The sequence below is a fragment of the Lipotes vexillifer genome, unplaced genomic scaffold, assembly GCF_000442215.2.
Source record: "Lipotes vexillifer unplaced genomic scaffold, Lipotes_vexillifer_v1.1 scaffold43, whole genome shotgun sequence".
Classification (NCBI taxonomy): domain Eukaryota; kingdom Metazoa; phylum Chordata; class Mammalia; order Artiodactyla; family Lipotidae; genus Lipotes; species Lipotes vexillifer.
Window position 1 is genome coordinate 2,846,383 of NW_006770037.1, and position 18,587 is coordinate 2,864,969.

General features: G+C 42.3%; 1 protein-coding gene across 2 annotated transcripts in view; it reads right to left on the reverse strand.

Annotated features, from left to right (window-relative positions):
• The window catches only part of GCH1 (GTP cyclohydrolase 1), a 49,928-nt gene extending 31,673 nt beyond the window's left edge, over nucleotides 1–18,255 (reverse strand). The window contains exon 1 of one of the 2 annotated variants that reach the window (XM_007445978.1): nucleotides 17,808–18,255. In XM_007445978.1, coding sequence (XP_007446040.1) covers nucleotides 17,808–18,147 — 340 coding nt within the window. In that variant the 5' untranslated portion in view covers nucleotides 18,148–18,255. The remainder of the gene's footprint in view (nucleotides 1–17,807) is intronic. The other variant, XM_007445977.1, reaches the window with a different exon arrangement.
• Nucleotides 18,256–18,587: the final 332 nt, after the last annotated feature.

Below are 18,587 nucleotides of genomic sequence, written 5' to 3' on the forward strand. Positions count from 1 at the left end.
CAGCAGGAAAGATCCAGTGCATTGCAAAGAAAGTCAAAGTTTGGTTATTTTGGAAATTTTCCTTCCTGCCATCCTTGGCAGAGATAAATTCCCGTGTTGCATCTAAGCAACTAAAATATAGCTAAGACAACATGAATGGACCTTGAGGGCATCATGAAATAAGTCAGACGGAGAAAGACAAACAGTGTATGATCTCACATGTGGAATCTAAAAAAGCCGAACCTGTAGAAACAGAGAGTATAATGGTGGTTACAAGAAGCTGGGAGGGTGGAGGAAATGGGAAGAGGTTAGTCAAAGAGTACAAACTTCAAGTTAGAAGATGAATAAATTCTGGGGATTTAACACATAGCTTTTTAATTATAATTGACAATACTGTATTAAATATTTGAAAGTTGCTAAGAGAGTAGATCTTAAAAGGGTGGTAATCATATTGCAACATATAAGTGTATCAAATCAATACACTGCACATCTTAAATTTATAGAATGTTACATATCAATTATATCTTAATAAAGCTGGGGGAAAAAATACATAGCCAAGGCTATGGAAATAAATGTGCTAGCTGCCCTCAAAAGAGTATTGATATGCATGTTTCAGCAAATACATACAGTAGCAATATGCTCTTCCCATCCTCTCAGCAGCCGTTTTTATGAACACAACATCTCTTCCTGAGAGACAAGTTTCATATATGAAGTTAATTAAGACCTTTTCCTTGATCACAACAGTAATGTTTGTTACAGTTTATCTATAAGACATTAAAACTCTGAAATGAGAAAATGGAAGCACATAAAATCTCTCTACCCACAATTACTTAACTGGCTCTTAGGGAACCACACGCACAGTAGTTCAAGATGTAGTATGGTAAAGTAGAAGGAATGAGTTAAAAGAGTCCAGAGACCCGAGTTCTCTTTCAAGCTCTGTGCCGACTGTGACCTGGGTGGCAGGGTCCTCACAAGTAAGAGGATGGTTTTGAAAAAGGAATTCAACACGACTCCCAGGTTCCTGGTTTGCACAACTCTGCGAGTGTTGGAAATCGATGCCAAATTACAACAGAATTACCCTCCCACTCCACTGGTCAGCTTCTGAGATGTGCACAGCAACGGCTAGTGGCTTTCTGTACTGAGGAAGAGAAAAGCACCTGTTTTAAACTATTCAGATTTATTCACGGATAAAACCGAAGGTTCCCAATCATATACACTATTAACTCTCACAAGGTACCTAAGCCAAAGAACTCTCATTCTGGTCACAGTTTACTACTCTGAAAATCTGTGGTAAAAGTTTCTTATTTGTGGAAAATAAGATCCTTAAAAGGCTGTTTAAAGAAAGAAACACAGTGTATTCAAGGAATCATTAAAAAAAAATACACAACTGTCAAATTTAGTTTTTTAATTCGATAATTCTGTATACCTTTCACAATCCAGCTGTTTAACTGAAAATGGAATTTACAAAACAGATGGTGGTAACAAGGTCTGGTGTGCAGCAGTTCTAGAGAAAGAGCACACCAATCTGATAAACTATCCATTTGCTTCAAAGCCTTTAATAGGCTCATCCCTTATCATCCTACTTTCACTTATGCCATGAGATTTCACACTGACGGATGTTATGGAACCATTTGTAATGCTAGCCGACAAATAAGTACCAGCAGGGTGCGCAAGTCTCTATCATTCATGACAAATGATTAAGGGACAAGGGATCATCTTTTAGAACAGTGGCTCCCAAATACAGCCAATCATAGGGAGCCTTGGAAAATACAGCTTCCCAAGCCACCCTGACAAAGTCTGATTCACTGGGTGTCGGGGTGATCCCAGGATTACGTCTTTTAAAAACCCAAATGATTCCGATAGCCAGTCAAGCTGGGAGCGTAGGTTTTTAAGGGGTGAAAGAGGATGAAGGTTGAAAATGGACCCACTACTGGCTCTAATTTGCTGTTCAGCAAGGCCCAACAGTGGGCAATATAATTCCTCACCATAAACCCTCACTACAGTCACCAAGTCACAGGGTGACAACTTGCACGGAACACTGTGAGCTCTGCACAGGAGGCCTGGAAGAGAGACTGAGGTTGGAGATGGTGGGGTGAGTGACCAGGAGAGACAAAGGGAAGAAGCTGGAGCCACCTTCAGAGCGGGTGGCAGAGAGGACCACATGGCCCAGCAAAAAATAGAGGAAGGAGGACCTCACACAAGAAAGTTGTACCCATCTCCCAGGAAAAATATCAGCCATTTAAGAAACCAATTGGCCCCCACAGCCAATGCACTAGAAATCAGTTTCAAAGGTAACATGATCATGTTTTCATAGAAATCCTGTACTAATTTCCAAGCTGGACACAAATAGACTGTGACCTCAAGAACCTTAAGATCTGAGGAAATAAGAAGTCTATGTGTAAAAATATTTGGATAATGACTATAGCTAAACTACAAAAGCAATAGTTTACAAAAAGGGAAAATTATGGGCCAGGAGAAGAAATACGGCTAAATTGAAGATAAAGATTTGAGCCAGGCCTTAAGGATGGATACGAGGAAAGGAAGAGAGGGTTTTCTAGAGGGCGTGAGGAAGGGAGGTACTATATGAGATGAAATACAGAGGTGAGAAACAATAAAAGGAGAGGTACACTACCTGAATGGGCCATGCACTGGGCAGAAACCAAATTCCCTTCTGTTTTAGAGCATTCTTCAAGTTAAAATTTACATTTAGTTCATAACCTCTTTCAAGTCCTGCCACACTCTGCATTGGTCAAAAGTTATTATCCTCATTTGACAGATGAGGAAACTGATGCTCTATTTGGAAACACTAAGTGCCTGCTGAAGAAGAGCCAACTGCTGGTTTGAGGGCTGGATTTTGACCCCTGTCCTCTTACTTCCAGATGAGAGCCTGATCACCAGCCACCGGAAGTCTGAACCTGGTGAGCCCAGTGGCTGGAAAGCCAAAGCAGGAGTTGCTGCAGCCATGAGGTGACAAGGCCTAGAACAGCAAAGGAAATGAAGAGAGCAAATCCGATTCTTTAAAAGAAAAATAAAACATCAATAGTTATGTATACGGAGGCTGAAGGAGAAGAGAGGGTCAAGCTAACTGCCAGCCCAGGAGAGCAGCTAGGAAGAGTGGCCTGATAACAACCATCTGCTAGAGCCCAGAGCTGGTGCACCTCAGTCACAAAATACTGTTTAGCCAACTATTTATTTGGTTTATATGCAGGAAAATTCAGTAATTTAATACTACTTTGACCTTTACTTTCCGAAATCAAACTGGAACAGTTTCAGGGGAAAGGAGAATCACATTAAATCTTCAAACTAATAAAAAGGCTTTTTTTAAAAAAAGGAACTTCTCTATGGAAGTTTATCCTAGGAAACCAGTAAAAGATAGCTTTTCAAACCAACCGAGTCTTACAATCTTCAAGATCCAAATATTGTGCCTCTCCTGATTGTGATATTGCATGAAGAAAACAGCATTCCTAATAAAAATGTTTTCCCTGAATTTAATCAAGTCTTTAGACCTAACTTCCAGTTTCCAGGAATATGAGGGAAACATAGAGAAACAAATTAAATGAAAACAAGAAGAAAAGAATCACACAAATCTCAAAGGTGGAGTATCTTACAGGATAGCTGACAATCTCTGATAAATCGGGGGGGAGGAGGGTAGTGGGAACTTTTCTAGATTTAAACCTAACAATCAAATGCAAATGTATGGATACTGAGTGGGTCCTAGTTTGAACAAATCATGAGTGAAAGACATTTGGGACAACTGGGGAAATCTGAATGTAGACCAGGTACTAAATGACATGAAGGAATTAATAGTTAGTTTTACTAAGGATAGTACAAACGGTTAAGAAGAAAAACACCTTCAAGGGTGACATTTCACCTCTAAATACAAATCTCTGATTTGCTCTCAGTACAAGAACAGACCATACCAATATGACAAAATGTTAATTTTGAATCTAGGTAGTAAGTATACAGCTGTCCCTCATACAATTTTGTCTACTTTTGTGTTTGGAAATTTTACATAATGAAAATTAAAAGTAAAATAAAATGTCATGATTCTAACAGAATATCAGTTTTATTGGTATTACTGTTTAACCAACGAATCCAACAATTCCTCTTCTAATTGATGAAAAGCTATATTAATAGACTGAAACCTCAAGTGCTAGTATGACTAGCAACTACTTACTCTTCTTGGAGAAGTGTCTACAATACTCCTGAGGGGAAAGTCTTTAAATAAACGTTTTGTCCAAGCAAAGGGGCTACAGGTTAGAAGATCACCAACCCTAAAGAGCATATCGATGAAGAACCTTTTAAAAAATCTGCGTCACAAGAATAATAAGAGAGACCTGTTACCGTAGAAACCATCTGTGTGGCTTGGATGTTTCAAAGGAAAACAGTACCTCTAGCAACAAAAGAAGCCTAAGGTCCTTGCTAGGACCTCACCTGTCAGCTGCTGGACGTCAACAGAGTGAGCAAAGAGAGAATGCCAACAAGCGTGTCCATACTACAGAGACCTCGGCGAGACAATCCAACTCTAGTCTAACTGCCTTTCCCTGCAGATCAGATCCACAATAGTCTTGAAAGTGACTTGGGCAGGGTCATAAACTCGTTAGTGCAGATGCTGTGACTAGTCCAGAGTAGTTGTTCTTCCCATTATACCAGGATGAGTCTTTGTTAACACTAAAATGGTTTGAGAAACACCAAATGGACCCTTAGCATCAATATTATATCAGTGAACATTTCTAACATGCTAAATATGTAGCTAAAGACTTGTCGCCCTCTTATAAACCACTTCACTTGTAAAGGGCCACCCTTGAAAAGGCTCAGTTTATTGTGCTGGAGGGGTATAGAAAGAAAGAGTTAGATATTAAAATGAGAGAAAAAAACAACATGGGCTAAGCTTGGCCTCCACTGAGGCAAATCCTGAAGGCGCTGGAGGCTGTCAGCTAACTGCACCTTACCCTTATGGCTGAAAGGCAAATTGTTTCTGATGGGCAGCCAGAGTGGCACTCCTCCACAGTTGCCTGTGCATTAACAGAAGCACTTATATCTTGAAGGGGTGGTGAGCTAGAGAGGTGTGATCTACAGCAGCTCGCCCTTAAAGCGGTCTGGAGGTCTGCAGAGTCCTCGCCGAGTTAGCAGCCTCTCAGTTGAACTCCAGCACCCAGTACCTTCATCACTGCTCATGAACATCTTACTGTGAGTGCATAAACTATACCATCAGTGTAATTGTATTTTAAGCTATTTTAGTGACAAATTCCTTGTTTGGGACATTTGTCAATGGCCTCTGTTGAACTGGGCTCTTATTCCTATTTAGAATAAAAACGAATACATGTATGATCATGCCTCACATCAATAGCCATGAACTTCACTGAAACAGCATCTGCACCAACCAGATCTCAAAAAAATTCAACCCAGAACTCAGCAACTGCCAATTTCCTCACCCAAACCTGGATGCTTGTTCACAGAAGTCTAGAGAGGCAAAAGGTGTTGACTGGTGGAGGTGGCAGGGGGGAGGATTCTCATGGTTAGCAGCCAAAACCAAAAAAAAAAAAAAAAAAGGGAAAATTAACCCCAGCCACTGCAGAAATACAAAGCATCCTAAGAGACTACTACAAGCAACAAAAAAAAAAAAAAAAGAGGAACAATTAGAGGAAGAGAGCAGGCATAAGGGCCAAATATTGCAGAACAAGCCTCATGTTGGACTTGTGCCTCAGTCTCCAGCTCCACTGTGAGAAGGAGACAGAGTGGATTTTCAAAACAGGCTATGCACTAAGCTATGCACTAAACTAAAATGCTCACTTGCCCTCGTGAGGAGGTGGTGATGGAACAGAATTTTAAAATGCAGGCAAGAGGCTGGAACACAACAAAACATTACAGCTGTGGTGAGGAAAGACAGGAGGAAATCAGTCAAGTGTTTCTGGAAGGAAGAGATCTACTCGATGTCTGTAAAATCACTCTGGCACTGATGGATGGGAGCAGGACAAGCTAGGAGGCAAGACGGCCAGTAAAGAAGTGAGAGATGACTAAGAGTCAGAGCAAGAGAAGGTAAGAGAGTCTAGAGATATTCAGGAAGTATAAGAGTCAGGACTTGGGGCACGAGTAACCAAGGGGATTAATGAGAAGGAAGAATTGCAAGAGGAAATGAACGACCAGATTATAAAGCCTGGACAAGCAACATGTGTTCAGGTAAAGTTGTTCATTAGAAGGGCTGACTGGTCAAAATGGACTTTAGAAACGTCAGAGAAAGAAGCCAGCCCTAATGCCTTCCCATGCTGATCTTTAAAAAGTTTAAAATAAACCTGCTTTGAAAGCTTCATTTAATTTTAACTCTATGGTACAGACAACTATGAATATTAGTGTATTCTTTTTATTCCAGAACACCTAAGAGCGTAATCTTATCTTAACTATCTCGGACTATTTGTTTAAAAAAAAAAATTCAAAATGAATTTCCTTCTAGGTCCAGCTCAAAATCTACCTCCTCCATAGTCATCTGTGGTTTCAAGTCTCCCCGCCATAAGAACCCACCTTCCTTCTGACCACACAGGACCCCACTTGCTCCTCTCTGCAGGAACTTAGTGTCTGGTCCCGGCTAGCACAGACCAGAGGCTCCCTGAGGGCCAAGCCAAGGCCAACCAGTTTTGCTTCCCTTTTAACAGTTAGCTCAGGGTCATTCACAGGCCTGATGTTTGATAAATAAATATGCACACAGTTAATATATCTTCAATTCTAAAGATTTCTTAAAATAAGAAAATAAAATACTTACAAATTTAAGAACATACAACATTCTACAGATGAATTACTGGCTCAAACAAGGACCAAATGGTTCTTTTCTAATTTTAAAACGATGCTCTTAACACAGACGAACCTTGAAGACATTATGCTAAGTGAAATAAGCCAGGCACAAAGGACAAAATGATATGATTCCACTCATATGCAGAAAGTAAAATAGAGGTTACCAAGGGCTGAAAGAAAAGGGGACCAGGGCGTTATTGGTTGATGAATATGGTTTCAGTTTGGGATAACGAAAATGTTCTGGAAATAGACTGTGGTGATGGTCGCACAGCAATGCGAATGTACTTAATGCCACTGAACTATATACTTAAAAATGGTAAACTTTATGTCGTGTATGTTTTAAAGCAAACAAATAAAAAAATATATACAACATTCAACTGTATGCACTTTAACACAGTTGCAAACATGCAGTAGGAAACACAACTGGGTAAGTTGGTAGAGATGCAACATAATTATGTTGTATTATTTTGCCTAATTATTCAAAGAGAAGATAAAATAAATTTTATCTCAAATTTACATACCATTGTAGTTACAGAAAAAATTACTTTAAATAAAAGGAAAGATTAAGAATTTATAACTGCATTTAAGAAAAAGTACAAACCCTAAAAACAAAGATTTAAAACAGAACTGAAGTTTCCAAATAGTAAAACCATTAAAACAGACTCACATTTGCAAAGTATAAATGATCAAAATATAATCAAATGTGCTTTAGACAAAATGTATAAAATTTTGGTTTTCAAATATCTCCCTCAAAAGATTAAGTGGGGAGGGCTTCCCTGGTGGCGCAGTGGTCGAGAGTCCGCCTGCCGATGCAGGGGACACGGGTTCGTGCCCCGGTCTGGGAAGATCCCACATGCCGTGGAGCAGCTGGGCCCGTGAGCCATGGCCGCTGAGCCTGCGCGTCCGGAGCCTGTGCTCCGCAGCGGGAGAGGCCACAGCAGTGAGAGGCCCACATACCGCAACAACAACAAAAAAAAGATTAAGTGGGGAAAAGTTTGTTAGTTATTAATCCACCTTTGAACTGAATGTAATTTAGCTAAATTTTTTGCAATTATTCACAAATTCCCCTGATTAAAAATTTCATGAACTATCTTAAAGTCAGGATGTTAAGAAATGCCTCAAAACTAAAACTACTTGGCTTTCTGTTTGCTAGAATTCAAGAAGAAAAACAGAATGCCTATGGATTACACTGCTCACATCTTAAATGGATCTTCATATGAAAATGTAACATAGGCACTTAAAACCTGAGGGGGCACGGTGTCCACTGGAACATGAGCACTGTCATCACACACACCTGGGTTTTGCTCTGTGCCCTCTGGCAAGTGACTTGACCAGAGGCCTCTCAGTTTCCAACTCTTTATAATGAGTACAGCCTCCAAGTTGACAGGAGGATCATACGAGATCACACGCATACAACCTGGCCCACTTCCCAGGGTTTGGGTGCCCATACTCTTCAACACCTAACACTTTCATTCACCAGCAACCAGCACATTGCTGCCTTGATACACACCAAGGGGAAGCTCACATGATCCTACTAGTCAGGAAAAATACCTCAAAAAATTTCTTATTTTCTGTAATTTGTTAAATTACTCCCTAAAGTCCTACAATCTGGCTTCTGAGCACATTAAACTATTGAAACTACTAACACCACCTTCAAATAAAATCTCAGTACTCACTGCTAACACAGACAAAATGTCTATAGCACTTCATACATGCTGGGCATTTCTCTCAGCACTTTATATGTACTAACTCACTTAATCCTCACAAAAACCCTATAAGATGGATGATTACTATTAACTGCCCCATTTTACAGATGAAGCAATTAAGGCACAGCTGGTCAGTAACAGGATTTGAAGCCAGGCAATCTGACTCAAGTCTACTATGTCTCGGGACCTTTTCCTTCTGTTCCACGTTCCTTTTAAAACAATTTTCTGCCAACACTTACACTCCTGGATCTCCTGCCTCTCACATCTCCCTTTCGGGCGGTCTCTGCTGGTTCTTCTCTCACTCTCCTTAGTGTCGGAATGCTGACATCTCCTCTTCTCACTCCTTTGAGGAGCTCAGGCACTCTCCAAGCTTAACTCTCAGATTTATACCAATAATTCACAAATTTGAATTTCTAGCCTTAAACCACCATGCCATCTCTTGGCCTGTTTAAGTCACTTCCTTTTCCTCTGCACAAATGCAAATTCTAACCACCCTCATCTCAAAATCTGGTCCAGCTGCTTTTGGTGCATAACAAAACATCCCAGAATTTAGTGGTGTACAACTATTTTATTATGTCCTGGAATTCCATGGGTCAGGAATTCAGATAATGCAGTATCAAGTTTCTAGACTTTGGGTGGTCTGTGTGCATTTCTCTTATTGATGGTGAGGTCAAGCATCTTTCCATGTATTTAAAAGTCATTTGTATTTCCTTTCCTGTGAATTGTCTGCTTACATGTCTTGCCAATTTTTCAATTGTGTTTTTGGCCTTTCTCTCACATTAATTTCTAGCATCTCTTTTATATTAGTATGATTATCCTGTTGTCTACAATATGAATTGTAAATATTTCTTCCCAGTTTGTCATTTCTGTTGGTATTTGACCTGTAAAAGTTCTTAGTTTTTATATAAAGTAACAATTATTTTCTTTTATGGCTTCTAGATTGAGGCATAATTAGGTCAATCTCCAGTGCAGAATTAAAGAAATATATTAGAGAAATTAACAACCTTATATATCTTTAAGCTTTATTTAAAATACTTTTAAACTTACTGAATAGTTGCAAAGATGGCCTAAAGAGTTCCCATATTTCTTCTTTATAGAAGAACTCCAGTTAATAAATTCAGAAGGAATTAAAGAACCAAACATCATTATTTTTCAACTTCTAAAAAATACTGGATCTAGGCAATCACCAATGGCTTCTAAAGTCAAGTGAAATGCTGGTGAAAAACTCTGTAATGGACAACTTCGGCTGATAACACTTAAAGCTAATCGATTATAACATCACAAAAAGACAACTAGATATTTAACTGCTTACCGATGGAAGCACATGCCACCACCTATGAAGTATTCATTACTGAATTTAAGAGTTATTTGGTGGGGGTGGGAGTGGGGAGAAGCAGGAAGGCAAGCGTCTAAATCTAACTGCTAGTATATAAGCAACACAGGAGCTAAAGGAACATGTTAAATTAAATCATGAGAAAAATAACGAGCAGAACCCAGAATTTGGGAAATTCTATAGGACAAATGACCCTGTTTCTTCAACAAATTGTTAGGGGATAAAAAAGAATACCAAACTAACAAATTTTTTAAAAACTTGAAGACATTTATCAAATATAATACGTGAATCTTGTCTGAATCCTTATTCAAACAAACCAATTTGTAAAGAGATACCTGTGAGAAAAATCAAAGAAATGTAAATATTGGTTAGATATTTGATATTAAGGAATTACTGTTGATTTCAAGTATGATAATATTTTTAAGTCTCTATTTTCAAGATATAGTAAAGTATTTATCAATGAAGTGACATATCTAGGATTTGCTTTAAAATAATTCAGTGGGGGAAGGTGTGTGACAAGAGGAATGAAGCAAGACCTATGTTTATGTTAAAGGTTGGGTGATGGGCACATAGAAACTCATTATACTATCCTAATTTTGTGTACATTTGAACACTTCTACAATAATTTAAAAACTGACTGCAATCCTCACAGATTTTCTAGAGATTCTTCCCCATGAGAATTTTGATGTGCCAGGGAAACACCCCAGTTGCTTCAATTGATACCTTGGAATAATATGTTGACTGGATATAGAAGAAGCCATCTCGCCAAACAGGTGAGTTTCTACAGGCACAGGACTCTATGAAGGACACAAAGAGGTCTAAAGGATGACCTCTGGCCTAGAACAGAAGTGTTCAGGAGATCCAGTAGAAATAACTTCCATGGCTTTTCCATAAAGCTAATCCCCTACGTTTTTCTTCAGTGTATAAAAAAGCCAGCATTTATTGAGCACCTATGCACAGAGCACTGTGGTAGAAGAAAGACAATTGTTAAGAAAGGGTCCTTGTCTTTTTTTTTTCAATATTTATTTACTTATTTGTCTGCGCCAGGTCTTAGTTCTGAACACGGAATCTTAGATGCGGCCTGTGGGATATTTAGTTGCAGCATGCAGGTTCTTAGCTGTGGCATGCGGGATCTAGTGCCCTGACCAGGGATTGAACCCGGGCCCCCTGCATTGGGAGCACAGAGTCTTTACCACTGGACCACCAGGGAAGTCCCAAGAAGGGGTCCTTGTCTTTAAGAAATTAATTCAAACATTCATCAAGTCATCTACATGTGCTGGGCAATTTGCTAGGCATTCAAAGGTGAGTACAGACAGTCCCTCTTCTAAAAAACTGTGACTGAGGCTGTAATAGAACCAAATTCTAGTGAGTAAATGTCCTCTCAATCTTGAGTATAACAAATTTACCTTGATTCAGACAATCTTTGATTAACCCCAATCTAAATTATCCCTCCACCTAATTGCCATAAACTCAGTAGAGAATGTATAACCATAGGGAACATATTCATTACATAAGCTGGATTTATGAATTGTTCATGTAATCTAGGATTCATAACCTAGGATTCATCAAAGATTAGATAGTTGCCCTCTCCTGGCAAATTTTATTACTGCAATCTGACTCAACCAAATACTGGACTCAAATAGAGATATACTGCAAATGAGTCAGTGGGGGAATGCCCAGGCATAGAAGAGTTTCTAGAGCTGGACAAAGAAAACAGCAGAGGGCTTCCCTGCTGGCACAGTGGTTAAGAATACGCCTGCCAGTGCAGGGGACACGGGTTCAAGCCCTGGTCCGGGAAGATCTCACATGCCGCGGAGCAACTAAGCTCGTGCACCACAACTACTGAGACTGCTCTCTAGAGCCCACAAGCCACAACTACTGAGCCCACATGCCACAACTACTGAAGCCCATGTGCCTAGAGCCTGTGCTCCACAACAAGGGAAGCCGCCGCAATGAGAAGCCCGCGCACTGCAATGAAGAGTAGGCCCCGCTCCCTGCAATGAGAGAAAGCCTGCACGCAGCAACAAAGACCCAATGCAGCCAAAAATAAATAAAAGAAAAGAAAAGAAAAAGAAAAGAAAACAGCAGAGGAGATACAAAAAAAGGAAGGGGAGGGGAGGTGATTCAAATAAATCAGTAAAATATTATGATTAAAATTAAATAGACTATGAGAGATTATGATGATTCTCATTCTCTATCATTCTCCCAGTGCTGCTACTTCTCAGATACGATCTTGTGCAAGTTCTCTCTGTGCCCCAGTTTCCTTATCCCTAAAAACAGGGCTAATATTACCTACCCTGTAGGGTTATTGTGAGGATCAGTGAGGCAATACATGTAAAGAACTCACAACTGTGTTCAGCACATAGTAATTAGGAGTGTTTGTTGTTATTCAGATGTCAACTCAAGCATCCATACTTCCCACCTCCTAGCACAGATCAAGTTCCTTTGGTAAATGCTCTCACTGAGCTGTGTTCTTTTTATCACTAGATTTCTCCATCTATAATCACACTCATTCATGTGATTCTGATGAATATCTGTTTTAGTCTAATAGACTGTCTGTTCCATGAGGGAAGGAACCATATCTGGTTTTGCTGAGCCTGTTTCCCAGCATTCAGCGCAGTGGTTGGCAATCAGTGAATAAATTAAATGAAATTATAAAGTTCCCAGTCAGTCTTATGAATAATAGCATTTAACACTGGTATAGGTTAAACTGTGTTGAAGGTTAAGCTGAAGTCCTAAAGCTCAGTACCTCAGAATGTGACCTTGGAAACAGAGTAACTGCAAACGTAATTAGCTAAATTAAGATAAGGCATACTGGTGTAAAGTGGATTCATTCCTATGTGACCGATGTCCTTAAAAGAGGGAAATTTGGACACCGACAGAAGCAGGGAGTAATGCAGTTGCAAGCTAAGGAACACCAAGGATTGACAGCTACCACCAGAAGCTGGGAAGAGGCAAGGAAGGACCGCATTCCCCTCCCCATTCCCTGTGATTTTCAGAGGGAGTATGGTTCCACCGACACCTTGATTTCAGACTTCTAGTCTCCAGAACTGTGAGACAATAGATTTCTGTTGTTTAAACAGTCCAGTCTATGGTACTTTCTTTTTTTTTGCAGTACACGGGCCTCTCACTGTTGTGGCCTCTCCCGTTGCGGAGCACAGGCTCCGGACGTGCAGGCTCAGTGGCCATTGCTCACGGGTCCAGACACTCCGCAACATGTGCGACCTTCCCGGTCCGGGGCAGGAACCCGTGTCCCCTGCATCGGCAGGCGGACTCTCAACCACAGCGCCACCAGGGAAGCCCCTGATAATACATTTTTAAAAGAAACTAGTAAGACTAGATTTTCTCCTCCATTCTCAATGACTCTTAACAGCTTTAATCAACTTTGACTACTCCCAAGTTCCAGTCATAAACTTCAATAGTCTTGTTATTTTTTCTTCTTTATTCATAGTACCTTTTCTGGCAATACACAGAACTAAGTCCTATGTAAGAAGTATTCAGTAACAAAATGAAAATGAAGCTTATTAGTGAATCAAGATTTAAATGAACTATACACATCTAAAATAGCACCTCTCAATAATGAGATTAACTTTTCTACAACCTACTTTAAAACATGGGACATAAACTCACCTTTTGCCCAAAATATGGGAGGCTATGATAAATAAGTATTATCACATCTTAGAAGTTGTTACAATTCTTAGTTCATCATGGCAGTCTGATTTGGTAAATCACAGACGTTCATGATTCAAAAAGAAAAACGTTTTGTGCGTGCTGGCACATCTCAGTATGAAGTGGCTAAGACTCATTTTTGTGTAAATAAACTATCTAATTGCCTTGCTTTAGCTTTAGAGAATAGTTGTCATCTTGTAGTGAACATGGTTGAGGCAGGGTGGGGAAAGTCATGAAGTCTATCACTGGGACTTCCCATGTGGTGCAGTGGTTAAGAATCCATCTGCAAATGCAGGGGACATGGGTTCGATCCCTGGTTTAGGAAGATCCCACATGCCGCAGAGCAACTAAGCCCGTGCGCCACAACTACTGAGCCCGTGACACAACTACCGAACCCCGCATGCCTAGAGCCCGTGCTCCGCAACAAGAGAAGCCACCACAATGAAGCCCACGCACTGCAATGAAGAGTAGCCTCCCCTCGCCGCAACTAAAGCCCGCGCATGGCAACGAAGACCCAACACAGCCAAAAAATAAATTTAAAAAATAAAATAAATAAATTTATAAGAAGTCCATCACCTGTGATACCATCTCCTCTTCCTGCATTACATACAGGCTCACAGGCTTCCCAAATCTGGGACACTGCCAACTTGATTTATGAAAACTGCCTTGGCATCCTGGATAAGACAAGCTAAAACCTACTTCAACTAGAAATGTGACAGAAGACTCAAGACTCTTGTGTACTCCCATAAACTTATAAAAAGGACAACTGATGAGACAAGTTACATTCACTTAACCTTTGATGGATAATACTATCTAAGAGGTTGTTCCTATTTATACCCAGGGGAGGACAGGGAAAGGGAAGGGTCAGACACAAGAACATGAAGATCAAAGACCTCAGGCAACAGCAGACCCTCCAATTTAATTAGGATTCTGAATTTTAAAAATAGTGGAAATACAGGAAATATATAGAAAAGAAGACCTCATCAAAGGTCCTCTGAATATGTAAGAGAACTAGGATGTGGTTAAACTGAAATGGGATAGCAACAGATAAAGATGAGCTGGTCCAAGGATCAAAGGACATGTGATGCTATTCAAAGGACAGCCATTCCTGGAAGAGGTGATAGTGTCTCTTCCAGCCCTCCCTCCACTACAAGCTACAGCCCAGTGGTTAACAGTAACCAGGAGACTTGCACAACCTTGACAGAGCCCCATTACAGGTGACCACAGATGCACCCATAATAAGGTACATACTGGAAAGTAAAGAAAGGTGTACCACGCAAGGGTCATGAAAATACGCTGCAGTGCAGGGAGAACTGACAAATTCCCCAAACACCAGAAATTAGCATCAATTCACTCAAGAGGAGCTAAAAAAAATAATTTGGGAAATGTAAAGTACCAACTTATTTTATTTATTTTATGTTTTACAAAACTTAAGTCAACACTAGTAACAAGTAATTAATATACAGAGATATAAAAGATGTTAAGTATCTTATCTACAAGCATAGAAAAGTGACAGTTTCAAAGAAGTTTGCTTCTATCCAAAATAATCTATAGTGGTCATTGACTTATACTCTCTAAAGAAATAAAAATTAGGGATTGGGTAGGAGTGTTTTCTCTATTACTTACTTCTGTATTTTCTATAGATTTAAAGTATCCTTCCTTCTCCCACCCAGGTTGGTCCAAGGCCTGGACCACCACCATTTCAGGTTCATTCCTTTAAGTTCAGCATCATCCCTGTCATCCTCTCCTCTCTGTCTTCTATTTATGTACCTCTAAGAAATCAATATTAAGTCCTTAAGTGTGATCCTCTAGACAGAGGCTTTCAAACTTTTGAGCACAACAAATACAAGAAATACTACATGCTACAACTGGAACCGGTACATATCAGAAAAAATCATACCTATAAAACCTACTTGTAAGCTTCTCAAAACATTTACCCTTACTACATATGATAGACTGATTTTCTCCATTCTACTCCACCTTATTTTAATGCTGGTGACCCAAGTATTAGGTCCAAACTCAGTTTGAAATGCTTAGTAGAGAAGATACACTGACATATCTCACCAAGTAGCAACAAAAGGAAGCAGGTATGAGTTCTGCATTCAGGCTGCCTAGATTCCAACACCAGCTCTACCACTGAAGCTGTCAACCTCTCTGCCTCAGGTTCCTTATCATGGGGTAAAAGAACAGTGTTTACCTCAAAAATGAGGATTAACCAAAGACCATCCACATAAAGCACTTAGAGCATAAAAAGTATTCAATTAATGGCTATTAATAATTCTTAAATGGTCTGTGACATTTTCACTGTCGTAAAATACATATAACACTCATCATCTTAACCATTTTAAAATGTGCAATTCAGTGGCATTTAGCACATTCACAATGTGTGCAACCATCACCACTCTCTAGTCCTAGAACATTTTCATCATCCCCAAAGGAAACCTGGAACCCATTAAGCAGTCACTCCCCATTCCACCCTCTCCCCCAGGTCCTCTTGGGTAGGGAGATGATTAGAGTCCCCCTAATCTGATTTCTGTTCCTAGGTCCATGGACTTTTTAAATAATAAATTAACACTTGACCAGAACTGTCTTCTAAGGTAGAATGAAGTGTTCTTTGCAGTCATTAGTCCTATGGCTCATGAGACAAACTTCTGCTAATCATTTCTTAAGTAAACCTTTTGAGACACTTTAGGTCTCAAAAGTCAGGAGGACCTCCCTTACTCTCAAGGTCAGAAATCCCTCTCTCCTGTGAATTCTATTAGGGCGATTCCCAAAGCCTGAACAAGTGCGGTGGACACTTTCAGTGGCCACAAGAGGCAGACTGAGCAAGGCCCTAAGAAGATGTTTCTTCATTACATCGTGGAATATCACCAAATGGTAAAATATTCACCAAATGAAGAATGTTTATTCTTCAGTCTTTGCATTTTGAAATTCTGTATTTGAGGCTCCAAACTTTTACCAACAAAGGTTTAAAAAGTAAACTTGGACACAACTAGATATCCATTTCTTGGCTTTAAGATGTAGTGTCATTTCCTTTATGTGCCTCACCCCTCTCACACTGATTTCTCACCCTTCCTTTGGGGTGGGGGAGACTGGGCAAAAATAACTATTTTTCCCAGAATCTATTCAGGAAGTCTCCAGAAACTTGACTGGAGAAATAACCTGAGCAGGGAGGTTACCTTGCAAAGCAGCACTGTTATTCTTTGAGAAATGGTGAAGGCAGAAGGCTTCTTAGGCCAAAGGAATAAATGTCACCAAGAGGTACAGAAGATGTGAACTGGAAAACAACGCCCTTGGTCCGAGATGTGCAAGTCAGATTTTTTTTAACTTTTTTTTTTTTAATTAGTGACCAACATCGCTCATCCAGCAATTAGGCAGCGAAGTCCTCAATCATTTTCCACCGCCACCCCGCGCCCCCTACTTCCCGGCCTCCTGGGCAAAAACCTGACCCTCCTCAGGCACCGAAAGCATTGGGCCAACCCGGCTCCTTTGGGATGCGTGGGTGGGAAGTGGGTGATAGAGGGACTCCGGGTCTCACAGCCCAGCGAACCTCCCAGACTCCCAGGAAGTCGCTTTCCTGCTTTGGGGTTTGGGGAGTGGGGGAGAAAAGGCGGAGAAGGCTTTAAGCAGCAAACTAACCCCCCCAAAACCTCACACTTCAAACTCCAGGAAAGCCCATGTCCAAAACTATGCCAAATTCCGGCAAAGTCCTGAGCTGGAGTGAACTGGATGTGAACAAAAGAGAATTACGACTTTCGGAACACCCGGGTACACTGGCAAGTCAGCGAGAGTGAGGGTCCCCGAGTTTACAGCAAAGAATCACCCCTGGCTTCAGACACACAAAGCCAAGGCTTCACCCCAGACCTACCAAAAATGAGACCTCCAGAAGAGAGATGACCCAGGAAGCCGTCACTTCCACGAGCCTAGGTACACGTTCCTCAGGCATCCGGCCCTGGGCGCTCAGGCGACAAGGGCTCCAGGCTCCCACCCGGGAGCGGGGGTAAGGGACATGGGGAGGCTCTGTGACTGCGGTCCCGCCAACCCGAGGCTGGAGGAGAGGGCCGCGTGCAGCGAGCGGGGGGACCCCGCGAGGGCCGCTTCAACTAGTACCAGGGTGAGAGGCCGCTGACTCCCACCGCGCCCGAAATGCGTCCCACGCAGGGCCCTCTCCTTGGCCGGACAGCTGGGACAGGGCCGAGGGCGGGGTTCGGAAAGTGACAGCACTCGGCTTCCTCCGCCAAGAGTGAGCAACTCCGGGAACTTCCCGGAGCCGGCGCGCGCTTCCTGCAGCCACCTCCCAAGTGCCCGGCACGCCGGCCGGCGGGCGCACTGACCTGAGATGGTCTCCTGGTAGCCCTTGGTGAAGAACTGCATGGCCGTGGCCGCCCTCCAGGGCGTCTTGAGCAGCCCCTGCCGCTGGGGGTCCTCGCCCAGCGAGCGCAGGATGGACGAGTAGGCGGCCGCCAGGTTGGGGAGGTTCAGCTCGTTGTCCTCCTCGCTGCGGGGCCGCTCGCCCTTCCAGCCGTCCGCCGGCTGGACGCTCTTGCTCTCCGGCCGCGGCTGCTTCTCGGTGGGCGTGCTGGGCCTGGGCCGCGGCGGCTCCCCCTCGGGGAACCCATTGCTGCACCGGGCGTCCCGCGGCTTCGCCTGCACCCGCCTCGGGCCCTTCTCCATAGACCTGCCGCTGCCGCCCCGGAGGGACCCTCGGAAGCGTCAGGGGCTGCAACTGAACTTCGCCGGCGGGCAATGGACTGTGACCGCAATCACCTGAATAAGGTAGGCCTCGGGCCAGGGGTACGCTCCGAGCCCGGAACAGGAGAGACTGAGGAGTGCCGGAGCGCCTCCTTTTTATAGGCTGGCGGCTCGGCCGGCGCCGCGGGGCGTTTCCATTGGCCGAGGCTCCTGGCGTCATGGCGCTCACTCCGCCCCTTCGCCTTGCCCTCCGCCGGGCGCTCTAGAACCCGGCCCCTGTGGCGCGGACTTTGTCCGAGTCCCTCCCGCGCCAGGCGGGATGATTGGGTTGGACCCCTCTGGCTGTTGCCGGATGAACCGAATCCTAAAGGGGGCAGGTGTTCGGAGCTGGAACCTCGGCGAGGGGAGGCAAGGTCTGGGTG